The sequence below is a fragment of the Aulonocara stuartgranti genome (assembly GCF_965226115.1).
Source record: "Aulonocara stuartgranti genome assembly, chromosome: 7".
In the NCBI taxonomy this organism is placed as follows: domain Eukaryota; kingdom Metazoa; phylum Chordata; class Actinopteri; order Cichliformes; family Cichlidae; genus Aulonocara; species Aulonocara stuartgranti.
In genome coordinates this window covers 4,558,566-4,581,262 of record NC_138945.1, presented here as the reverse complement: position 1 = coordinate 4,581,262, position 22,697 = coordinate 4,558,566, and the positions used below count along the sequence as shown (strand labels likewise).

At 42.0% G+C, this 22,697-nt stretch overlaps 1 protein-coding gene across 1 annotated transcript; it reads right to left on the bottom strand.

The window, feature by feature from the left end:
- Positions 1 to 3,023: 3,023 nt before the first annotated feature.
- On the bottom strand, positions 3,024 to 8,248 carry LOC309711559 (olfactomedin). The gene is made up of 5 exons (XM_082541956.1): positions 8,091 to 8,248; positions 7,821 to 7,979; positions 5,191 to 5,403; positions 4,826 to 4,958; positions 3,024 to 4,054 (listed from the first exon to the last, which is right to left on the bottom strand). The coding sequence occupies exons 1-5, from the start codon at positions 8,124 to 8,126 to the stop codon at positions 3,207 to 3,209; spliced, it is 1,389 nt and encodes a 462-aa protein (XP_082398082.1). The 5' UTR covers positions 8,127 to 8,248; the 3' UTR covers positions 3,024 to 3,206.
- Positions 8,249 to 22,697: the final 14,449 nt, after the last annotated feature.

Genomic DNA, 22,697 nt, shown 5'->3' with positions numbered 1-22,697 from the left:
AGTAAAGTCATACAGAAAGATTACTGCAAGTTATTGCAAGATGGTTCTACAGATTATAAAATTATGGGCTTTATATCTTTTTACACACTGCTTCTACATCTGGCTTAGTTTTTCTTAAATAAATTATATGTCATGTGTTGTTGTTCATCTGATGTTGTATTTAAATTATTTCCCGGTAAGGAGCAGATGGTTTTGTTATTATTATTTTCTGACATACAAAACCCTGGAATTGCAATAGGGTTTATGTAGCTACCGCAAGGATTGACGTAAGCACCATGTAGAGTTATTAAACAGGGTTTATTCTGGTCTTGACAACCCGTGAGAACTGCTCACGTTCGAAACAATTAAAAAAAACATCACATCAGAATGCATTCTTGTGCTTTGTTTCAATCAATCAAAAGTCATTAATCACAGAAACAAACATTTCAAATACACAAACCTCGTGAGTTGGCATCCAGGAGGGGGTAACTAGCCTTTTATGGCCTTAATATATTCATTTCTATCTTTTTTCTCACTTATTTCTTGTCTTTATCTAACTCTGAACATTACTTTATTCATATGTGGAGCTAACCGAGAGCTGCAGCGTCCAGACACTAGCTGTGTCCCAAAAGGTCGGCTGCATCCTTCAGAGGACCCGGCCTTCGCAGTCTACGTGGGCCAGGTCCTTCGAAGACCGAGAAGGCCGGAAGTGCGAGACTGTGAAATGAAACAGACGTCTCCGAAAACGTCGGCACACTTTTGCAAATATGCGATGTCTTGATAAACTAAGCAGATATTTGTAATTTACACAGCTACTTTCTCACCTGAACATATGCTAAAAGTTTATTTTGTGACCCAGAAAGATTAATAAGACTACTTTTAAAACTCAGTAGCGGCCGCCATTGTTGGCAACAGAAATTTGGCTGGGCCGCGCTATGAATTCTGGGATATGGTGGGCCACGAAGGACACACCCAACCCATCCTTCAAATTTGGGGAAATGAAGGACGCATTTGTCGGCCGCATTTGAAGGAGTCGACGAATTGGGACAGCCTTCGACGCCTGGCTGTGACGTAATCGGCCTTCAAATGCGGCCTCCGAAGGATGCAGCCAACGTTTTGGGACACAGCTACTATGTGCACTAGCAAAAAGGTCACTGGGTGGAGACCCAAACTGCAAAGAACTGTACCCTCCATAGTTCACCACCAGATGGTACAAAAGAGCAAAATCTGGACATAAAGCTCAACAAACCATCATATGCAAAAGACCGTTACAATTTACTCTCTCTTTCCCATGACTACATTCGGAGTTGCTGCAGCACCATAACCCTTTCCTATGTCTAATATAAAAAGGAGAAACAATAAGTGAGGCACAAAAGTAGCAACTATGACCTGTGAATACTAGATGACTACTATATGAATGTTCTGTTGAAGTGTGGCTTGAACTTATGAAATGGACACATGAAGTTTTTTTGGTAAGTACATTTTCTTATCCTCTAAGGTCTGTGTCATCACTAGTGACACTAGCACTCACCCACCCTCACAAAACAAAACAAAAAAACGATTAAGTATTATAAAACTGGGATGACGAGGTCAATAAGACGATGTTAAGAAACAAAAGGATGATGCTAAGGGTGCCAGGGGGTCAAGGAGTCACATGGGAGGGTGTGAGTTTGTTATGTGAGTGTGTTCATGGAATCCCAGCATAATGTCACCATCTACAGGTGGCTTCTTAGGAACAATGACACTTCTGCAAATGTCACCTGACAATCGTGTTTCCACAGCAGAAATAGTATAGCAGTAAGAGCACAGAGGCCTTATGTGCATTTCTTAAAAATGAAAGGAAGACGCTATAAGGGGAAAGGAAAACAGCATCCAGTGCACCAGCGAAGGGTCTGAGAGTTGGTCCTAATGGTATGGCATGAAAATAGTGCCTAGCCTATAGTGGTCTTGAAAACTCTCTATAAATATGCCTACCGGACCATAGTTGACCCACCACCAAACCGGTCATGCTGAACAATGTTACAGGCAGCATAACATTCTCCACGGCTTCTCCAGACCTTTTCACATTTGTTATATGTGCTCAGGGTGAACATGCAGGGCCCCTATGGTGGACCATGGTGCAGGGCAGTGATCACAGGGCCTACCAGAGGATGTCAGCCTGTTCTAAATGTTCTAAAAATTGTGCTTATTTCAGAGGAATGACCAAATTTCTTATTCAAATATTATGATCTTATAAATGAAGGAGCCCTATCATCTTTACCTAAAGCTCCATATTATCATTATCATTATCAAGTCTATCTTTTCACGAGTCTCAGGTCTAAATAAGGTTGCTTTTTTTTGTTTGTTTTATACTGCACCTTGATTCAGATCATTTATGCCAATTTTCTACTGACTGTCTACACAACTTAAGGTTTTGAAGAGCACATACATGAGACATCTGCCCGTTTGCCATCTCCAATCATACATAGTGGTAGTTGAAAAGAAGCAGAAAACAACAGTTGAGGTGTATATAGCAATCCCACAGGACAACAACATGAGAGAAAAAAAGGAGCATGGGAAAAATGAGAATTACGAGAGGCTGAAGGAACAACAGGAACAGATGTGAAAGGTAAAGTCCAAAATGGTCCCATTGGTAGTAGGAACATTATGAGCTGTAACTCTTAAACTAGAAGAATGGCTCTACAGCACTGTAGGTCTCTGTCCAGAGTGCACTCCTAGGAACAACTAAGATAATGTGCAGAACCCTCAAAATCCCAGGAATCTGTTCGAGGACCGAAGCTTGAGGAACACAGACACAGAGAATAATAACAGAGAGTGAACAAAGCATTATGCAGACGAACAAGACTTTGATCTGTTTATCACCCTTTAAGTTGTTGCTGGAACCAAGCTTTTTTTGAAGTTTGTTGTTAATGATCAAAGAAGAAAGCAAAACTCACTATTCAAACGATGCAAGCTGTCAAGTAAAATCAATATATATGTGATTGTGTCACAAATAACAACAAAAACATTTTTTTGTGTGAAATAAGGCCAGCAAAAGATCAATCTAAGTTTATTGTTACCAAAGACTTTATTATGATCTCAGCTGATGTTTCCATTCAGTGTTACTAAAGTACATTATGTTAGAAGAACAATCTTAATAGTCTATATGATATAACTTTAGCATTTGCATCATAAATCATTGCTTTTTTGTTGCTGTATCATATTTCATTAACTGTTTGATCAGAAGATCAGAAGTGGGCCTGGTAGGCCAGCAAGTATCCATCGTTGTACATGTAGATCTGCTTGTTGGTGGGATTGTAGCTCAGACTAGCCACTCCTTTAGCTACCTTCTCCAGTCGTTTTGCTAGTGAGTTGTCTTCTTTGCCTGTGGCTGTGTCGAAGGCGTAGAACACCTCCTCCTGGTACTCATTAACATAACGAGTCGCGTACATAACACCGCACACCATGAAGGCGTTGCTCACTGCCTTCTTGAACAGCCTTGTTTCCCACGTCTGTGTCACGTTGAGAGTCTTGGTCTCACCATCCCAAACTAACCGGCTGATCACAAGGTTTCCATGGTTACCCAGAGTGGCATAGAGAGCCCACAGTCCTGTTTCATCTGCCTCTACATCAATATCACTATTGAGCCGGCAATCGTAGTAACAATAGGGGAACTTGTTGTTGAAACCCACACCGGTGCCTGGAAGAGTCACCCGTTTGACCTCGTTGGTCTCCAGGTCGTACCGGCAAACGTCTGCAGAGCGGTAGCAGTTATAGTACAGAGCCTTACCGTACAGCACAGCACTGGGACCCTCAATGGCGTTGGGATGGCTGTACGATGAGGCAAATGTAAAGTCTTTGTGGTTTGTTGAGGCCATGAAATCTTCATAATTTTGGTAAACACGTAGAGTGGTGCCCCAGATGTGGTTAGTTGCCAGAGGCTGAACCCAGTAGCTGTATTTCTGGTCCTCGTTCTCCATCTGGGCTTGTTTGCCCCATGAACCAGAGATGTAGCTCTTACCAAAAGGACTGAGCTTGGTTGTTACAGGGTCACTGATGCTGGTGATCAAGCCCTTAAGGCAGTTTCTGTCCTGGCCTGGAAACAGAGAAATCAGAAGGAATGCCAAGTGATGACATCAGAAATTTAAAAAAAGAAACATCCTCTATATAGACTGAATTATTTACTGGAAAACCAAATGCTTGGATGTCAATACATTTTTAGTATGTGTAAAACAGATAAAGAGGTGAATCACTCTATTAGGATTTTTTATTTCCACACAGTGTCAGATTGTTATCAAAAGGCTGGGTACATGCTTTGGAAACTTTTTTCTTCTCCCTCTACACAAGCATTGCAATATATTTGGAAAAAACACTGGAAAAACTGTCAGACTGAAAAACATATTTTTAATATCATCAGTTTTAAACCTGCATTCTCTTTAATGACCAGCAGGGGGTGTCTTCTGGTTGCAAAATGACTTGTAGGAACTCTGTGGTTGACAAGCTGGTGATGAGTGTGTGGTTTCATTCAACATTTAAACACAATATACAAAACAGTTAAGTTTGTATTCAATATGATTCAAAATTGGTGACTGAGCCCATAAACAGTAAAGTGTTAACAGAGGTTAAATAAGTTAAATAAAGTAGAACACCTTTTGGAGCCACAGCCTCACGATCTGGTGGCCTTCAGATAGAATCCAGGTTTTTCTGATATTTATATATACTGCTGTATTTGAGCAGTCACAGTGCTTTCTTATTACAAACCTCATTCAGCCATTCACACACATTCAACAAGTGATTTTTTTCTGTCCTTTATTAGAGACGATAGCTAACCACAGTATGCTTACAGTTGGTGTACGCACACACATACCTCTGAAGTCTTTGGGGATTGATTTGCAGGACTCCACATTATTCTTTAGGTAGCGCAGTTTCTCCTTTACAGCCTTCATGTTAACTAAGTCAGCTGTTTCTAACCTGTCCACATGTGTCCGCAGTTTAACCACCTGCCACACGGTCAGAAGGTTAATTCATGGGAACACCCATTACATTTCATTTTTAAACAGACTTACTTATTTTCATTTTATCATGACTAATCGAATGTAATACATTTTTTCTCATTCTTCATATTTTTTCTTGTTCTAGCTTGTGACTGATATATTGTAGCATATTTCTTGTATTACAGATTTGTTTTTGTTTTTTTAATGCATTGTGTTGCCACTTGCAGTTTCACAATACCTCTTTGGAGAGCTTCTTTGTCTGTGCATTGTTCAGCTGGCTGTGGACAACACCAACATCTGTCTCTAGCTGGCTGAGCTGCTGGCCCAGAAGGCGCAGAGACAGAGCAGAGTACAGGCCCTGGTTGTGCAGGTACTTGTAAGGCCCCAGCCTGGCTGTCAAGGAGGTAACCTGAGCCTGGATCTGAGGGAGACGCTGGCTGGATATCTTCAGCTGCAAGGAACAAAGAAGCATAAAAAAAACTTCTGTGTCACATCTTGATAACTGAATGACCAGAAAGACCGTGTGAGAGGCTTAACTCAAGCAATTTTGTGCGATCTCATAACTAGTGAAATAAAAATACAATTTGTTTTCACAACCTGCCTGGAAGCTTTGGTTGACTTGTTTATTGAGATTACAGATGTGTACCTTGAAAAGTGTTTAAGAAGTGCTGTTTGTGTTTTATCTGTTCTGAACATGTGAAAAATATCTTCCTGAATAAATTATATTTAATTAGCTAAATTAGCTAGGGTAAAAAAAAAAATAGCATATTGTACAACTAAAAAAAAAACAAAACTGTGAAGCACAACAATGATAAAACCATTTTCACATTAATAGTTACTTCATGCAGCAAATTTCAGGGTTAAAACTGAGGCCAGTGCTTAAGTGCCTAACTACAGTTCCTCTAATAAGATAAGATAAGATAAGATAAGATAAGATAAGATAAGATAAGATAAGATAAGATAAGATAAGATAGAACTTTATTAATCCCTCGGGTGGGTTCCTCTGGGAAATTCGACTTCCAAAAAGCACAGCAACGACCGAAGTTACAGTTACAGAATTGTTATATATATATATATACACACACACACACACACACACACACACATATATAAATACAGAGACAAATATAAATAAAATATACGAAGGGGATAAATAGAATAAATAGGAATAAAAAATAAAAATACAAGTGAATTGCACATTTCAAGTATTGAGTCTATTGCACTGTTGACTATTTACAAAAAGTATTGCACAAGGTATTGTACAGTGAGGTGAAGAGGCACTACAGCTTAGTTGTTCCCCCCTCCTTTGTCCTCCTGTTTCCCCTCCCTCTCCCCTCCAGAGAGGAGTTAAACAGTTTGATGGCGTGTGGGACAAAGGAGTTTTTAAGTCTGTTAGTTCTTGTCTTGGGGAGAAGCAACCTGTCACTGAACAGACTCTTCTGGTTGTTAATGGCCGTGTGCAGAGGATGCCCAGCATTGTTCATAATGTCCAGCAGTTTCTTTAGTGACCACTTGAGGCTGACCATTAGAAAAAGATTGAACTAGCACAACTTGTTTGAAAGGGATGCCAGGAGAAAGCCTCTTCTCTCTAAAAATAACATGGCAGTGTGGCTTAGATTTACAAAGTTAAATCCAAATAATCTACAAGATTTCTGGAACATTTTCCATTTGACAGACCACAGTCCACAGCACCACAGTTAGAGAAAAACAAACACAGCATTGCGGTGTCAACCATGAACTTCTCTGTATAGCAGAGTAGTCTAAAGTCAGATGTGAGGACATTTGTCCAGCAGCTAAAGCTTGGCCCAAACTGGGGCATACAATGATCCTAAGCACAGCAGGAAACTATGCCTGGTTTGCTGCTTCGAGTTGCTGAAAGAGAAAAGAATCAATGTCTTGTAATCCACCAAAGTCCTGTCTTCAGCCTGATTGAAATGTTGTGGTGGGACCTCAAGAGATCTGTGCAGAAATAAATGTCTGAACTGAAGTAACGTTGTAGACAGAGTGGGACAAAATTCCTCCGCAATGAAGCTGATAAAGTCAAGGCATGTGCTTAGTTTTTGCGTTTTGACTTTGTTTTTGTTAAATAAATAATAAAATGATGTAATGTGACATGTTGCAGTTCATTTGATTTTTGTCTTAAAATAATTGGTTGAGGACCAGATTTCTTTTTTATTATGACAGAGGTTGTACTTTTTTTTTTGAGACATGAGTCTCAGCAGTACACTCATACATTTTCTTGCTAATACAGCTTACTAGCATAAGCTATTAACATTCACAACTGTCATCCAAACAGAGTCACTTGTGGTTCCAAAAAGTTAACATACCTGTGGCCAAAACGCTAACACTCAGGCTTCTTCCAAAGCCTGTCGAAGGCATCACGCTACTCACTTCCAACTTTTATGTACATTATTCCCTTAACTCCCCGCAATTCCTTGTCAATCAATCCTCCATGCACCACAGATACCGCAAAATGACACCTCTACACACACATACATGTATATATATACTTAGACATTCTATGCTATCCAGAAATACTCCCCTGCTCCTTCACACTCTCTTTCCACACTTTGATGCATTTACCTCCTCCTCTGTCCTGCCTTCCAGTGTCATATGTTTTTTATTACACTTTATTATTTTAATAAATAATAGAGGAAAGAATAAAGACAAAATATATATTATAAAGAATGCATCACTGATGTATATGGAAACTCTTGACATTGAACAGAATGGGGTCATTTTATTTATATTTTTGTTAGTCAGGGTGGAATAGATTGACATTTTCAGTCTGACATTCAAGAAATGTACCGACAACAATAATCTGAAATGGAAGTAGAAATGATGACACTAAAATAAACGAATTCCTACCTGTTCCGCCAGGCTGTTCATAGATCCTTCACAGGTATGAACCTGCTGTAACACAGTCTCATACTTCACAACAGGGAAAGACCACACGGTGGAGTTTACCTCACACACACATGAGTCGTCCTTCTTCAGGCCGAGCACCCGCTGAGCCTGGCCATCACTCTGCAGTCACACACAGTAACACTGATGTAATATACAATAGATATTCATAAAATAGTATACATTCCAACTTTATGTTCTGTTTTCAAGTGTAGGATGTCAGGTACAACTCACTGTAACCGTGAACAGCAGCAGAATCAGCAGCACCATGTTTACAGTTGGAGGAATGAAGCCAGAACTGATACCAGCAACTTTCTGCTTCTCTTTTCGCTAAAACACCAGATCTGAATGGACACACCTACCAAGTTTGGTTTTCGTCACTACTTCAGAGCCTTCAAAACATCTGCACAGATGTGAAACTCTAAAGAGGCCAAACTCTAGAATTTCACAACAGCTATCGTCAACTCAGGAGTTTTACACTTCCTCACTTCTTTTATGCAATATCTTTTTTTTTTATTTTGCAATATCCTCTGCTTATACCTCTGTTTACAAACTCATTTATGAAACTTCTCACGCAGTTCTCAATAACGCCAGAAAAAACTCAACACCTGGGCAAACAAACCCAAACATGTTTTATACTTTAGATTAGGTTGTTATTTGAACCTTCTGAGGTCTACTTGATGATTGGTGGTGACCCCTAACCCTAAGCATATGTTTTCCAGCAGCGACAGAGTGAAAATGCAAATATTTTTTGTTGCATGTAGGAAAAAATAAAAAAAAAATTGTCAAGATTTGGGAGAACAATTTTGATAAAGAACAAAATTCATGTCTTCTGACTACATAGATTTTGGTCATCAGTAATGATGACGTCAGGGGTGACAGCGTGGCAGGTGAGCTTGTCAAAGCTAGGAGGTAGAATTTCTTGTTTTCTTAGTGTATCGTGTTAAATTAGTGTTGATATGTAGCAAACTGTGATCTATATTACAGCAAGAGCTCTTCGACCAAACTAAAAGAAAATCCAGCATTACTTTAAGACATGAACATCATAAATTAGGCTCATCTCATCTGGGACCCAACTGTTGACTCTATCCATCATTAAATTTCCAGTTAAAGATGTGCAAAATACTCCAAATACTGTAAGCATGGGAAACTAACTGTAACACTAAGTGTAGGGGTACCACAGTTAGAGAAGTTAAGCATCTATTTGTATTTAACAATGAACACTTTTGAGTGAAACTGGATGGCTGGACAAAGCAGTTAAGGTCAGTTCAAAGCAAAGACCAGAGCAGAGCAGATGGTGACGGTCCTGGAGCAAATGGTACATTCTCTAACATCCAGGATGACGTGAAGATGGAAACCAGGTAGCAACAATGACCACCTGAAAGCCAGAATAACAGAGGAGCAGTAGATTTTAAAAAATGGGGAACAGACACTGATTGGAGTGGGGAAGTTGTGGTAATGAACAAAGTAGTAGGAAAAGTCCATACATCCATGAATGCAGATGTGAGAGCAAAGATTTCCAAGGCATCATGCCATCAAATGTCAAATGTTGCCAGCACAATAAAAAGGCAAGTCTAGTTTTGGGTCTGTGACCCAGTGTTTTGTGTTGTTTATTATTAATAGTCTTTGCTTTTGTTATATTTAGAATTGCTAGTCTTTGGTTTCAGTGTTATTTAGAGGTCTTAGTCTTTTGGTTACTGTCTCTGTCTCAATGTCTAGTCTACGTCTTTGTGATTGTCTCGTGCTTCCTGTTTTACTTTGATAGTCCCTGTCTTATAGCTGTATATTCAGCTTTGTCTCTTCCCTGTCTTGTAATGTCTGAATAGCCCCAGTTGTTTTTCCTTCATGTTTCCCATTCCCTCGTCATCCCTCTGTAGATAGCCCTGTGTCTTTTTCTGCTTGTTGCTGGTTCGTCTACGTGTTCTCATGCATTTCTCCCGTGTATCACCTGCTGAGTTCTTCATGTTCCCCGGTCCCGTGTCTCTCATCGTTGGTCTGCACGTTTCCCCATTTTAAGGTTTTTATGTTTCATTTCTAGGTTTCTAGTTCGAGGCTTTTTGTAGGTGCTTTCAGTTTAGGTTTTTGTGTTAGTCTAGTCGCTGCCAGCTGCCGTTTGTATTTCGCTTGGCCACTGTAAATAAAGCTCACTCTCAGTAAAGTCAGTGCCTGCACTTTGGGCCTTCTCGCATCTCTCCACACGTCTAACACCGTGGCCGTGACAAGTTTCCTTTGCAAGAGTTACCTGTCTGAGAAATTATAATTTAAAGCACCCATATCATGTCACTGGAGCCCATATGACTGTTTCTCTGACTGTGCAATCAGCAGTCATAGCTGTCTGAAGAAGACTGTGAATGTGGTCTTCATGGTGAAAAATCCATGACTCTGCAATGTTGTGTTTGCCCAAACAGCAGAGCAGTGGAGTACTGCAACAGATCATCAACCATTACAATCAGTGACCTAAACACAGCTGAGATGGTTTGGGATGAGCTAGAGCAGCGGTTCCCAAACTGTTTTTGCTAGGCCCCCCTTTTGTTTTACAAGACAAATCGTCACGGTGTGATTATTTTACATTTAGTTGTTTTTTTCCTGTGTAATAATATTCAGCATTGCTATCAATACATTTTTCAAAAATACCTCTCTGGGCAAAATGGGTTCAAAATATAAACGACTGTGGGATACTGTTTGTCCGTGATTTAAACCGAGGGAACAAATCGTGACAGGACTCGTGACTCTCGTCAGTAATTAAGATTTAAGCCTAGGGAAAGGTGAGCTCTGGGCCAGAGTGCCATTAGTGTGCTTACAGCTAGTGAGCTGAGTGTTTGCGGTGTTTGCAGCTAGTAAGCTGTGTTTTTGTGGTTTACAACTAGTGAGCTGCGTGTCTGTGTTTGCAGCTAGAGAGCTACACTCTTTTTGACTTACTTTGTACTTTATTGACTAACACTTGAGTTTTGTTTGTTTCTTTAAACGGTGATAGCGGCTTGTCCGTCTCTTTTAGTTAGTATTAATAGAAACTTCAATAAAACTCTTTGATTTAACCATTTTGCCTCTGTCTCCTTTTCCTGACCCGGACACCTTTTGTTACTCCCCCCCCCCCCCCCCCCCATCGCCTGGACCCCTTTAGGGGAACGTAACAAGTGGGGGCTCATCCGGGATTGTTGAAAAGGGAGTTTCGAGTTTGAATTGGTTTTTGATCATCTTGCTTTTTTTCACCTTTAGAGATTCAACTTCCCCAACTACCAAGTTAAGTTAGGTGAGTGTCCAGCTGAGCTTATTAAGTTCTTCCTTCTGGCACTCTTTTGTTGTTTTGCCTTTCTTATTTTCAGAGTAATCCTGGGTGGGGATAAGTTCCCTGTTGGGGGTAGGCAATTCAGGGCTCCGGTCGCTGAAGCTTTGCCTTTCAAGTTGCCTCGAGCCCAGCACGCTCCAGAAGATAGGTAGGTATAGTTTGGTGTGCTTAGGAACTGGGTAAGTTGTATTTGTTAACGTGTGTGCAGAAAGAGGTAAATTGGTCAGTTAAAGTAAGTTATGTAGTTCTCCATTAATTGGTTAATTGTTCGGTAGTTTCTGAGTGAGTTGGCAGAGAGGTGTGGTGGTGTCCTAATTAGGGTGTGTTTGCTAAGCCTTCTCCGCCCCCTAAATGGATGATACAGCTATTAGTGCACAGGTGTTTAGAAGCTCGTTTGTAAGTAATAACATCCACCTGGTTCCCGTTTTCTGTGAATCCAGTGTTGAGAGCTTCTTCAGGGAAGCTCACGAGACCTCTCGTTGAGAATCAGGGAGGAGAGCGGGATGGATGGCAGCGGCGTCTGCTGGCAAAACTGGTTGGCGCGATGCCGAAAATTCAAACCTGGTTGGCAGTCCACCCGTGGCGGCGGTTGAGCACGACTGTTCCGTGAGCGCCAGGTGAGCAGAGGAGGGAAAAGCGTAAAAGAGGTGGGAGCGGTAGTGGTAGGGATGATTCTTTAGAAGCTAGAGAGAGAACAAGAATGTTTGTTGTTCTGAGATTCAATGAAAGAACACAAGTACATGTTAAAAAACTGAGTCCGTTCGTGTTGACAGCTGAACTTAACAGTAAAGTGGGAGATATAGTTTCTGTTAAGGTACTCTCAGATGGAAATCTTCTTGTGCAATGTGTGAATGAAGAGCAGCTCAACAAGGCTTTGACCTTAAAACAATTGGGGAAGTTTAAAGTAGAAAATGCCGGGCAAGTGGGTGCACAGACGGGAGGTGGGTGCAAGGGGGTAATTTCTGGGGTGCCCATTAGTGTGAAAATGGATGATCTGAAAAGCAAAATCAAAGGAGGGAATGTGATTTCTGTGGTCAGATTGAAAGCAACAAAAGATGGACTTAAGGTGGATATGTTAGTATGCCTGGGTCGTTGACCCAGGGTTTTTGAGTTTATTATATTATTTATAATTTCTAGTCTTTGGGTTTTTGTTAGAGTCAGGTCTTATGGTTTGTCTCTGTGTAATCCTTAGTTGCTGTCTCCCCTGTCCGGTATATCCCCGTGTCCAGTCAGTGTCTGTGTCTGCCCTGGTCCCACGTCTCTGTTCCCTCTGTTGTAGTGCCTGCATGTGAGTCTGTGTCTTTGTTCAGTCTGTGCTATGTGTTTTCTGTTTTACTTTGAAGGTCTCTGTCTTATCTCAGTGTGTGCAGTTTACGCTTCCTTGTCTCGTCAGTTCTGATTTGCCCCAGCTGTGTTTCCCTCCTGTTGTCCATTCCCTGATTGCTCCCTCTGTGTATTTAAGCCCTGTGTTTCAGTTTGTCATTGTCGCGATCCACCTTTATCTTGCTGTGTGTTTTGTCTGCGTAGGTGTATTTTGTAGTCTTAGTTTTTGTTACCTTTTTGAGTTCAGCATTAAAGCCGTTTTGAGTTACTTTCTGTGTCCGGAGTCTGCACTTTGGGTTCTTCTCCTGCCTGCACACAGCCGTCACATAACAGGATAGTGAAAGTATCCTGGTACACTTTGAAGAAGGAAACCTGCCAAGGAAAGTGTTTTTGGGTTTCATTAGTTATCCAGTTCGAGCCTATGTTCCCAGAACTCTGAGGTGCTTTAACTGTCAAAGGTTTGGACACCTAGCGAAAAACTGTAAGGAAAAGAGGAGATGTGCTCGGTGTGGTGGAGATCACGAATATGGGAAATGTGGAGATGGAGTTCAACCCAAGTGTTGTAGTTTTGGTGGGAGTCACAGTGTTGCGTATGCTGGATGTGAGAGAATGAAACAAGAAACTCGTATTCAAAAAGTGAGGGTGGAGAAGAAGATCTCCTATGCTGAAGCAGTGAGGGTGATGAGAGTGAGTGAAAAGGTCAACGTCAACCCAGGACGGGGTGCATCTCGGGATCAAGAAGTTACTCGGATCAACACGAATGGTGTGGTTATTGGTAAGATGGCGTTGGTTACATTCATTGCAGGAGTGATAAACACCACAGCTGATGTGAGATCTAAGCAGGAGAAAATTCAGCTCATTGTTAAGGCGGCGATTAACCATTGGGGGTTAGTAGGACTGACATGGGAAGAAGTGAGGGACAACCTCAATTTTCAGTCAAGTCAGGAAACATGATGTTCCTTTCTGTACGCATGGTACTTATTCTTCAATGGAATGCAAGGAGTCTGTTGGTCAATGGCCAAGAGTTGAAGCATTTCATCAAACTACTTGGTGTCAAACCGGATGTCATTTGTGTACAGGAATCTTGGCTTAAGTCTAATTTGGATTTTGTGTTGTATGGGTACAAAATAATAAGAAATGACAGGGACCGTGGTGGAGGGGGAGGGTGTGCAACGTTTGTCAAACAAGACATTCCATATAGACTCCTGGGTAAAGGCGATGATTTGGAGTATATTGCTATTGAGGTTTCGGACAGGAATGAACCAAATGTTATTGTGAATTTCTACAGTCCTTGCGCCAGACGGGAGCTGCCGCGTCTCCGTTCAATTGAAGGCAGTGACTGTCGTAGAGTTATTTGGTGTGGGGATTTTAATGCCCATGGCAGAGTGTGGGGAGGCACGCACACAGATAAAAATGGTAAGGTAATTGAGGAATTGATGGATACATGCAATTTGGTGTGCCTGAATGATGGTAGGGGGACCAGATGTAATGTTGTTAATGGAACAGAGTCCGTTTTGGATTAAACTCTAGTCTCAACTGTCCTTGCAGGCATAAGTCAGTGGACCATCAGAACAGACACTACTATAGGTAGTGACCATTATCCTGTTTTCTGTGATGTTGGAGGGAAGATACGAGTATCTCTAGGAGAGGTGCATAGGAAGTGGAGTTTTCATAGGGCGGACTGGACAAAATTCCAAAAATTATGTGAGGAAACGATTGACAAGGTTGATGAGTCTGGTAGCGTTGATCAAATGAATAATCAGTTTGCTGAAGTACTTGTGGTAGCCGACCAAAGCCTCAATCCCGACCAGTAAAGGCAATGTCAGTAGGACTTTGGTGCCGTGGTGGACAGAGGGATGTTGAATTGCTGTAAAGGAAAGAAACAAGGCGTTTAAATTTCTCCAAAGAACCCTTACTGTACAAGCTCTGATTGCATACAGAAAAGCAGTGGCAGTGGTCAGGAGGACAGTGAGACAAGCAAAGCGGAGCAGTTCAAATCAAATCAAATCAAATCAAATCACTTTTTTATTGTCACATCACATGTGCAGGCACACTGGCACAGCACATGCGAGTGAAATTCTTGTGTGCGAGCCCCACAAGCAACAGAGATGTGCAAACACAACAACACAAACGAGCAAAATACAAGAATGGCCAACCTGAAACTAATAAATATATGTACAATATATAATAGTGTATGCATTTCTGGATGTGTATACTAAATATTTTCCTACGTGTGTGTGTGTGTGTGTGTGTGTGTGTGTGTGTGTATACACATTTTTACAAATTAAATAGTAAAAAAATAAAATAAAATAATAATAATAATAATAATAATAATAATAAAATATATAAAATATACAGAGTTGAATATGTGCAAAACAAGTGGCATTTATATACAGTGTGGAGTGCATAATGTTGAAGTTCCAGTAGTGAAGCTGAGGTGTCTATGACGTGTTCAGCAGTCTGATGGCCTGATGGAAAAAGCTGTCTCTCAGTCTGCTGGTACGGGACCGGATGCTGCAGAACCTCCTTCCTGATGGAAGCAGTCTGAACAGTTTATGCTGGGGTGACTGGAGTCCTTGATGATCCTCCCCGCTTTCCTCAGGCACCGCTTCCTGTAGATGTCTTGGAGGGAGGGAAGCTCACCTCCAATTATCCGTTCAGAGCACCGCACTACTCGCTGGAGAGCTTTGCAGTTGTAGGCGGTGCTGTTGCCATACCAGGTGGTTAGAGGTTAGAGGTTGTTCTGTTCTAAAATAGGAAGAACCACTCCAGTGGGGGAGGTCTGGGGCATGGTCAGAAGAATGGGAGGTGACCGGCAGGAATGGGATTACCCAGTTCTATCTTCAGGCCAACTGAACTTTGTAACAGCTCAGGAAAAAGTGGAGGTTATGGTGAAAACTTTTGCTAAGATTCATAGTTCTGATAACATATCAGTGTTGGGAAAACACAGAATGTGCCGCACTAAAACACAGTATTCGGAGGCTCTAGTACGAAAGGCGCATATAGGTAGTAGTTTGGATGTGGTGTTTTCTTGGGAAGAAATGGTGAGAGCACTTCAAAAAACAAAGCCCACAGCCCCGGGAAAGGATCAAATTTGTTATTTAATGTTGAAGAACCTTGGTACGAAAGCGCTTAATAAACTGCTGTGTTTGGTTAACACAGTTTAGATTAAGGGTGAGCTCCCAAGTACTTGGAAGGAGGCTGTTATTGTGCCAATACAAAAACCCGGGAAGGATCCATCTAAACCAGTTAGCTACAGACCAATTGCTCTTACATCAAATGTGTGCAAGTTAATGGAACGTATGATAATGGCAAGACTGTCTTTTGAGCTGGAAAGAAAAGGGGCTTTAGCCGATTACCAAAGTGGTTTCAGGACAGCTCGGAACACAACTGATGCTATTATTAGACTTGAGAATGTTGTTAGGAAAGCGCAGGCCACTAAAGAGTCTGTTTTGGCAGTGTTTTTTGACATAGAAAAAGCATATGATATGTTGTGGAGGGATGGGCTTTTAATCAAGTTGCATAAGTTGGGTATTGGTGGCAGGACATTCAATTGGGTCCAAGACTTTTTATCTGGTAGGAAGATCCAAGTGCGAATTGGGTCTACAATTTCTAGTCAGTGCATAGTTGAGAATGGAACGCCACAGGGCAGTGCGATTAGTACCCTGCTTTTTGTTATAATGATCAATGATGTTTTTTCTGATGTTCCTGAGGGAATTGGGAGGTCTTTGTTCGCTGATGATGGTGTGTTATGGAAAAAAGGAAGAAATATTGAGCACCTAGTGGGCAAGGTTCAGGAGGCTGTAAATATGGTGGTTGAGTGGGGATTTGACTGGGGATTCAGGTTTTCGGTGGAAAAAACAAAAATGATGTTCTTTACCAAAAGAAAAGTGAGTGAGACTTTGACATTGAAACTGTATGAAAAGGTAATTGGGAAAGTGAGCTCTTTTAAGTACTTAGGTGTTGTGTTTGATTCGAGACTGACATGGAGGGAGCATATTGACCGGATTGAAACCAAATGCAAAAAAGTTATTAATGTTATGAGGTGTGTAGCTGGGAGGGGTTGGGGAGCGAGCTCTTCTGCTTTGAAAAGACTTTACCAGGCATTAATTAGGTCGGTCTTTGATTATGGGTGTGTGGCATATGGTTCAGCAGCTCCTTCTGTGTTGAGACGTTTGGATGTTCTGCAATCGGAAGCCCTTAGAGTGTGCTGTGGAGTTTTTAAAACGTTTCCAGTCAGTCCCCTACAGGTGGAGATGGGAGAAATGCCCCTAGATCTTAGGAGGAAGCAAGTGTCTGTGAATTACTGGGTTCATCTTGGTGGTCATAGTGACGCACATCCCACAAAGGAGGTACTTCTGGAATGCTGGGAGTATGGAAGAAGTCAGAAGGATCATTTTGGAAAGGTGGGGAATCAGTGGGCTAAGGAATGTCAGGTGTATGAACTTAAAATATGTCCTGCAGTGGTGTTCTCTGTGGTTCCCCCATGGTTATTGGAGACCCCTCCTGTGGACTGGTACTTGCTGGATCTGAAGAGAAAATTGAAAGGCAGAGTCAATCTTGTTTCAGCATTTCATTTTCACAGCTTGACTGAATACCCTGAATGTGTTCATGTGTTCACGAATGGTGCCAAAAGTCCAGTTACTGGAAGTACAGGGTTTGGAATAGCAGTCCCGTCAAAAAATATTGGAATAAACGGACGCACTTCGGATGGACTGGCAGTGTAAACGGTTGAAATGGTAGCAATTTTGGTAGCATTGAAATGGGTAGAGTGTTCAAAAATCAGGCAGGTGGTAGTATGTTCTGACTCGGCAGCTGTTCTTTCAAGTCTACAATCATTTTGTTCGAAGACAAGGCAGGGCATGCTGTATGCTATTCTGGAGACTATAAGCAGGATAAGGTGTTGTGGTGGCAATATTCACTTTCTTTGGGTGCCAGCTCATGTAGGGATCAGTGGAAATGAAAAGGTGGATAGGTTGGCAAAAAGAGCGTTGACTAAAAATAGGACTGAGATGGCAATTACAAGCAGTGGATCTGAAGCAAAAGGTATTGTTTGGAGGCAGGTTGTTCAGGAGTGGCAGAAGCGGTGGGATTCAGGGAGTAAGGGCAGACAATTGTATCATCTTAAGAAGGAGGTGGCAGAGAGTAGGTTGTATAGGGGTAATAGGAGAGATGAGGTGGTCATTACCAGGCTTAGACTCGGACATTGTGCATTAAATAAAACACTAGAGATGATAGGAGAACATGAGACGGGGCTTTGTGGAGTGTGCCAGGAGGAGGTGGAGACAGTAGAGCATGTAATACTGCGGTGCAAGGGTTATGATGTGGAGAGGACAGTTCTGCAGAATAGGTTGACGGAGCGGGGAATTGGGGAATTTAATCTGAAGAGTGTGTTGGAGGGTAGTAGGGCACAGGTGAGGGAACTGGTGGGATTTCTGAAGGATATAGGTGTTTATGAAAGAGTGTAGGTTTTTTTTTTTGGTTTTTTTGGGGTTTTTTTTGATCCAAATTGTAAACTCACTGTCTGACCCATACTCCGGAACAGTAGGAGGCGGTAATGCTCCTTTATGTTGGTTGCCAACCGCCGTTAAACACAAAGAAGAAGAAGAAGAAGAAGAAGAAGAAGAACTTCTTCAGTGTGTTTGAAAGCATAGCAACTGCATCACAGTGGCCTGAAGACGTGTGGGGGGTGGTGTTGCTGTGTAAATTCACAGGTAGGGCTCAGGAAGCTTGTTCTGGTCTGTCTAGGGAGACTGCCTAGTTTATGAAAAGATTAAAAGTGCCGTCCTCCTAGCCTATGAACTTGTACCTGAGGCCTATAGGCAGCATTTTCGAGGTTTGGAGTTGGCACAGGGTCAGTCCTACCTTGACTTCGCTTGGGAGAAGGCAAAGCTTTTTGATAGGTGGTGCTCTGCAAGCCAGGTTAACAATTTGGGGTCGTTACGTGAGCGCATGCTTGTGGAGGATTTTAAAAACTCTGTTCCTGAGTGTATTGCTCTTTATTTAAGTGAACAAAGGGTTTCCACATTACAGCAGGCTGCCACACTGGCAGATGAGTTCACCCTAAGTCATAAAATAAATGCTATTGAATGTGATACCCCTCTATGCCATAGTACATCTTGGAGAGGTAAGAGTGGGCCAGCTAACAAGGGTGAAAAAGTTGGTGGTTTCAAGACCCAAAAGGAAGCTTTGTTTCTTCTGCCACAAACCTGGACACCTTGTTGCTAACTGTTTGAAGCTGAAACTCAAACAGAAAGCACACTCAAAGCAAAAAGTGACTGCTTTGATAAAAGTCAGTCGTGGTTCTCAAACTGACAAGGTTGCCAGGCCTACTAAAAGGCTAAACCTGGAGCACAATTGCTCAGTAGCACCCTGTAATCAGTGTAAGAGGTCAACTAGCCCTGAGGTGCTGCTGGTTGACAGTGTCCCAGTTCCTCAAGATTACCTGAAGGTGGACAGATCATGTATAACACCACCACTCAGACCTGCACCCCTTGCTAACAAACATGTCTGTGTTTCAGTAAAACCTGCTAGCTGCCTGCTGGGTTCTCCACATGTGATGGTTCGAAGCCCTGGCTATCACATGGGACACTGTTTCGAGGGTCTGGGGCCACTCTCAGTCAATGTTGTGAACCCACTGAGATGGGGTTGGCAGCTTCCGCAGGAAATGCCTAACCGTTGCTATGGGGTTTGGTAGGTGGAAAGCCTACTGTTTTGGTGTTGAAACAGTTATGGATTTGATTAATTGTTTTGTTTATCATAATCATTTGACAAACCACAGGTTTGTATTTATGGGAAGGGGTGTTACGGCCTTGTTACTTGCAAAGCAATTCATAGAAATATGTAAATGTGACAAATATACAAAAACTATAAACTCATCACTGCAAAATCTCCAGTGTTAAATTAACAATTTCGACACTGTTTTATTAACACTTTTGACAGCGTTATATTTCTACCAGTAACCTAGTCAGTGTTAAAGATTAACAATGACTAACATTAGCAGTGTTGTTTGTCTAACACTGAAATATTACTAGCATCTTTAGTTATTTTCCAGTGATAGAAAATCAGCACTGCTCAGTGACTAGCTTACTGTTGGAAATATAACACTGGCAAAAGTGTTAATTTAACACTCAAAAGAGCGGACACATATAGACACTTTCTAGTGTCAATTTAACACTGGAGATTTTGCAGTGCATGAAGGGGGAAAATACTCAGAATAGTTCTTCCACTGCATTGCCTAAATCAGGTTTGCCTGTTCATTAATAACGTTTATATAATTGACAATAAAATGAAACTAGAGTTCTGTATAATTGACATGTATTCTCACGTTATCTGGATTATTTGGAAATTTAAGCTACCGAAATTAAATGTTGTCAGCACTCTTAATGGGTGTGATATTTCCTGAGTTCAGTGCCAAGTGGTCACTTTCTGTTCCTAACTTTTGTAACATGTTAAATACAGAAGCTGTTTGCACATCTCAGGAAATCTGAAAGGTTCAAATACATGTTAATCACACTTCCCTCACAGGATTTCCCAACAACATGCCACAGAACTGCATGTTGAAGGACCTCTGTCCTTTTGAGTGTATAAGTTGTGTTGCTATTAACCCTCTGAGGTCTGACCTTAACCAACAACAAGTGTTTGTGAACTAAAAATAAGGAATGTGGGATACTGTTTGTCCGTGATTTGAACAGCCCAGTGTGTGCTCCCGACGAAGGGAAAACCAATTCTGCAGGGGAGACCTACCTCGGCACTTGTGCAGGTGAAACCAAAGGGCAGATATGCTTCACCATATTTTCTAGTGTTTGGCTTAGAATGAAGTTGGCTTGGAAACATATTCAGCGATGCTTCATCTCCTGCTTTGCGTTTGTGGAGGCGCCCCATGCTACCAGTGTCCAAGCGTTGTTTTTTTTGGTTTTTTCCCTTTACATACCGCGCCCTCCCTGCAATGGCTCTGCGCCCCCCCTAGGGAGTGGGCCCCACACTTTGGGAAGGTCTGAGCTAGAGTACAAAGTCAAGGGAAAACAGCTGTCAAGCAAGCTCCAGGTGAAACCATGAAGATATTTAAAGTATGCAATGCTGTTAACATCGGTCCAGTCAACAGTGACCTGTTTAGGGTTAGGTTCACATTTACCTCTTTATTGGGAATTGTTAACCATCTCGCACCACTGAAAGGGAAATCTTTTAACAGGACTGCAACCTATTTTAACCACATTTTTGTTTGGCATCCGAATCAGAATACTTTATTAATCCCGAAGGAAATTAGGGTTACAGCTGGCAGCACGCTAATGGCGCATGCGCACTTACAAAGGAACCTTCTGACCAAACTTTACACAAACAACACATTGGGGAGACATGTCAGAAAAGTAGGCTGATAGGAAAAAAACAACGAAAATACATAACATGAGGTAAGAGGAGGAGAAAAAAACTCCACTCAGACTAAGCTCCTAGTGGGAGAACAGTTTGATAACAGAAAAAACACCTCAGCACAAAAAGCACATGACTATCAATACACCATAGAAACACAAGACAAGCAACAGGGGCGGGTAAAGGGTAAGAGAGAGCCGGTGTAGACAACGCATCCGGTCCTGCAGCGTGTCTGCGCTGGTCCAGTCGACCCGCCATCTTCCCCGGTAGGGCACAAGCATCGAAGGCGTTTGGAAAGGGAGGGTGGATCAGTGTGTGCATATCAGTGTATGTGTGTGTCCAGAGTTCAGCTGAGACAGTGTCCTTTGCCCTGCCAGGCTAAGTAAACAGTCTTCCAGCCAACCCAGGTGGCCTTGCATGGAATGGGGGGAACAGTCTAAACACAGTCGTTATCAGGGTGTTTTGTTCAGCTCCAGCCTTGAGGCCGCAGCTGGCGCCGAAGGGGTCTGCGCATGAAGTGATGATGGTTTTTACTTCAGAGCGAACAACTCATATGAATTTCAAAGCTGTTCTAACAGTCCAACACTGGTCTCTCAATCTCCTGTTGGAGAGCCGTGAGCTTTCTATGATGTTATCCAAACTTGCGTTCCGTGATGTTGTCATTCTTTTTGCTCAAAGAGCAGGTTCTGAGAACTCACGACCGCAGTGCACTTCCCCAAGATGTGATTGAATTAGCGCTCAAAGGTGTTATTGGAGCTAGCCCCTCCAGATATAATCCAGTTTTTCACTCAGAGGTCTTGTTCTTAGTATTCACGGCAGCCGTGTGTTCTCCAAGATCTTCTCCGTGCTGCACTCAATGAGCCCATTTTGAGAAACTCACGCCTCGTCCCATCATTTCAATCCCAGCGGGCAGCCTTGTGGGGGTTTGAACAGTCGGTTCCGTTTCCTTAATTCTTCGATAAGTCAGGGCCAAGCCAGCTCCGATCAGCAAGAACCCTGTTATCATGGTTCCAAATAGGTAGATATCTTCAGCAGTCAGGCTCACCCGAGCCCAGACTTCTCGTTGAGAAGGGGTGTCAATTGCATTCAGAGACCAGTTGATCAAATCCATAATTCCTCTTTTAGGTTTTAGAGAACAGACTGTGAGAGTGTTCCAGGGAAAAGTAAGTAAAAACACAAGACAAGACAAGGACATAAGCAGCTAAGCAGGAAAGATAAGGGCAGGAGAGGAGAAAAGTGCGACCGCCTTCGCTGAGAGCCAAAAGAGAAAAAGAGAAAAAAATGGCATGTGGCTAAAATGCAACCTAACCCTAACCAGTGTTGGGTAAGTTACTTTAAATTAGCAACTTAGTTACATTACTAGTTACTTCTATCAAAAGTAACTCCGTTACTTCAAGTTACTCGTTACTTTCAAAGTAACTAGTAACTAGGGAAAGTAACTTTGGTTTTACTCACAATTCTCTTGTTAATGTGTTGCTTCCATAACTTTGCAGTCTTCTAGCTTGCTTACTTGCCACAAGTGCACTGTGCCACCTACCAATAGAAAGAAAAAGATAATGTGCATATTTCCACGAGAGAAACCCCACGCCTGGACCGTTGTTGACCGCCGCCATGATTCTAGCCTACGTCACAGCGTCATGTGCGCTTTTTACATCTAACACAAAAACTGCAGTCGTGGTGCTTTCGATTGTACTCAGAACTCGGAAATTCTGCCTTCTGAATAGGAAGATGTAGGTAACACCAGACTGCAGATGAGCTGCATACAGGGCTGGACTGGGACAAAAAATCGGCCCGGGCATTTTGACTAGAGACCGGCTGCCATTATAGTAAAAATCATAAAGCCTTTGAATGAAAACAAACGCTGT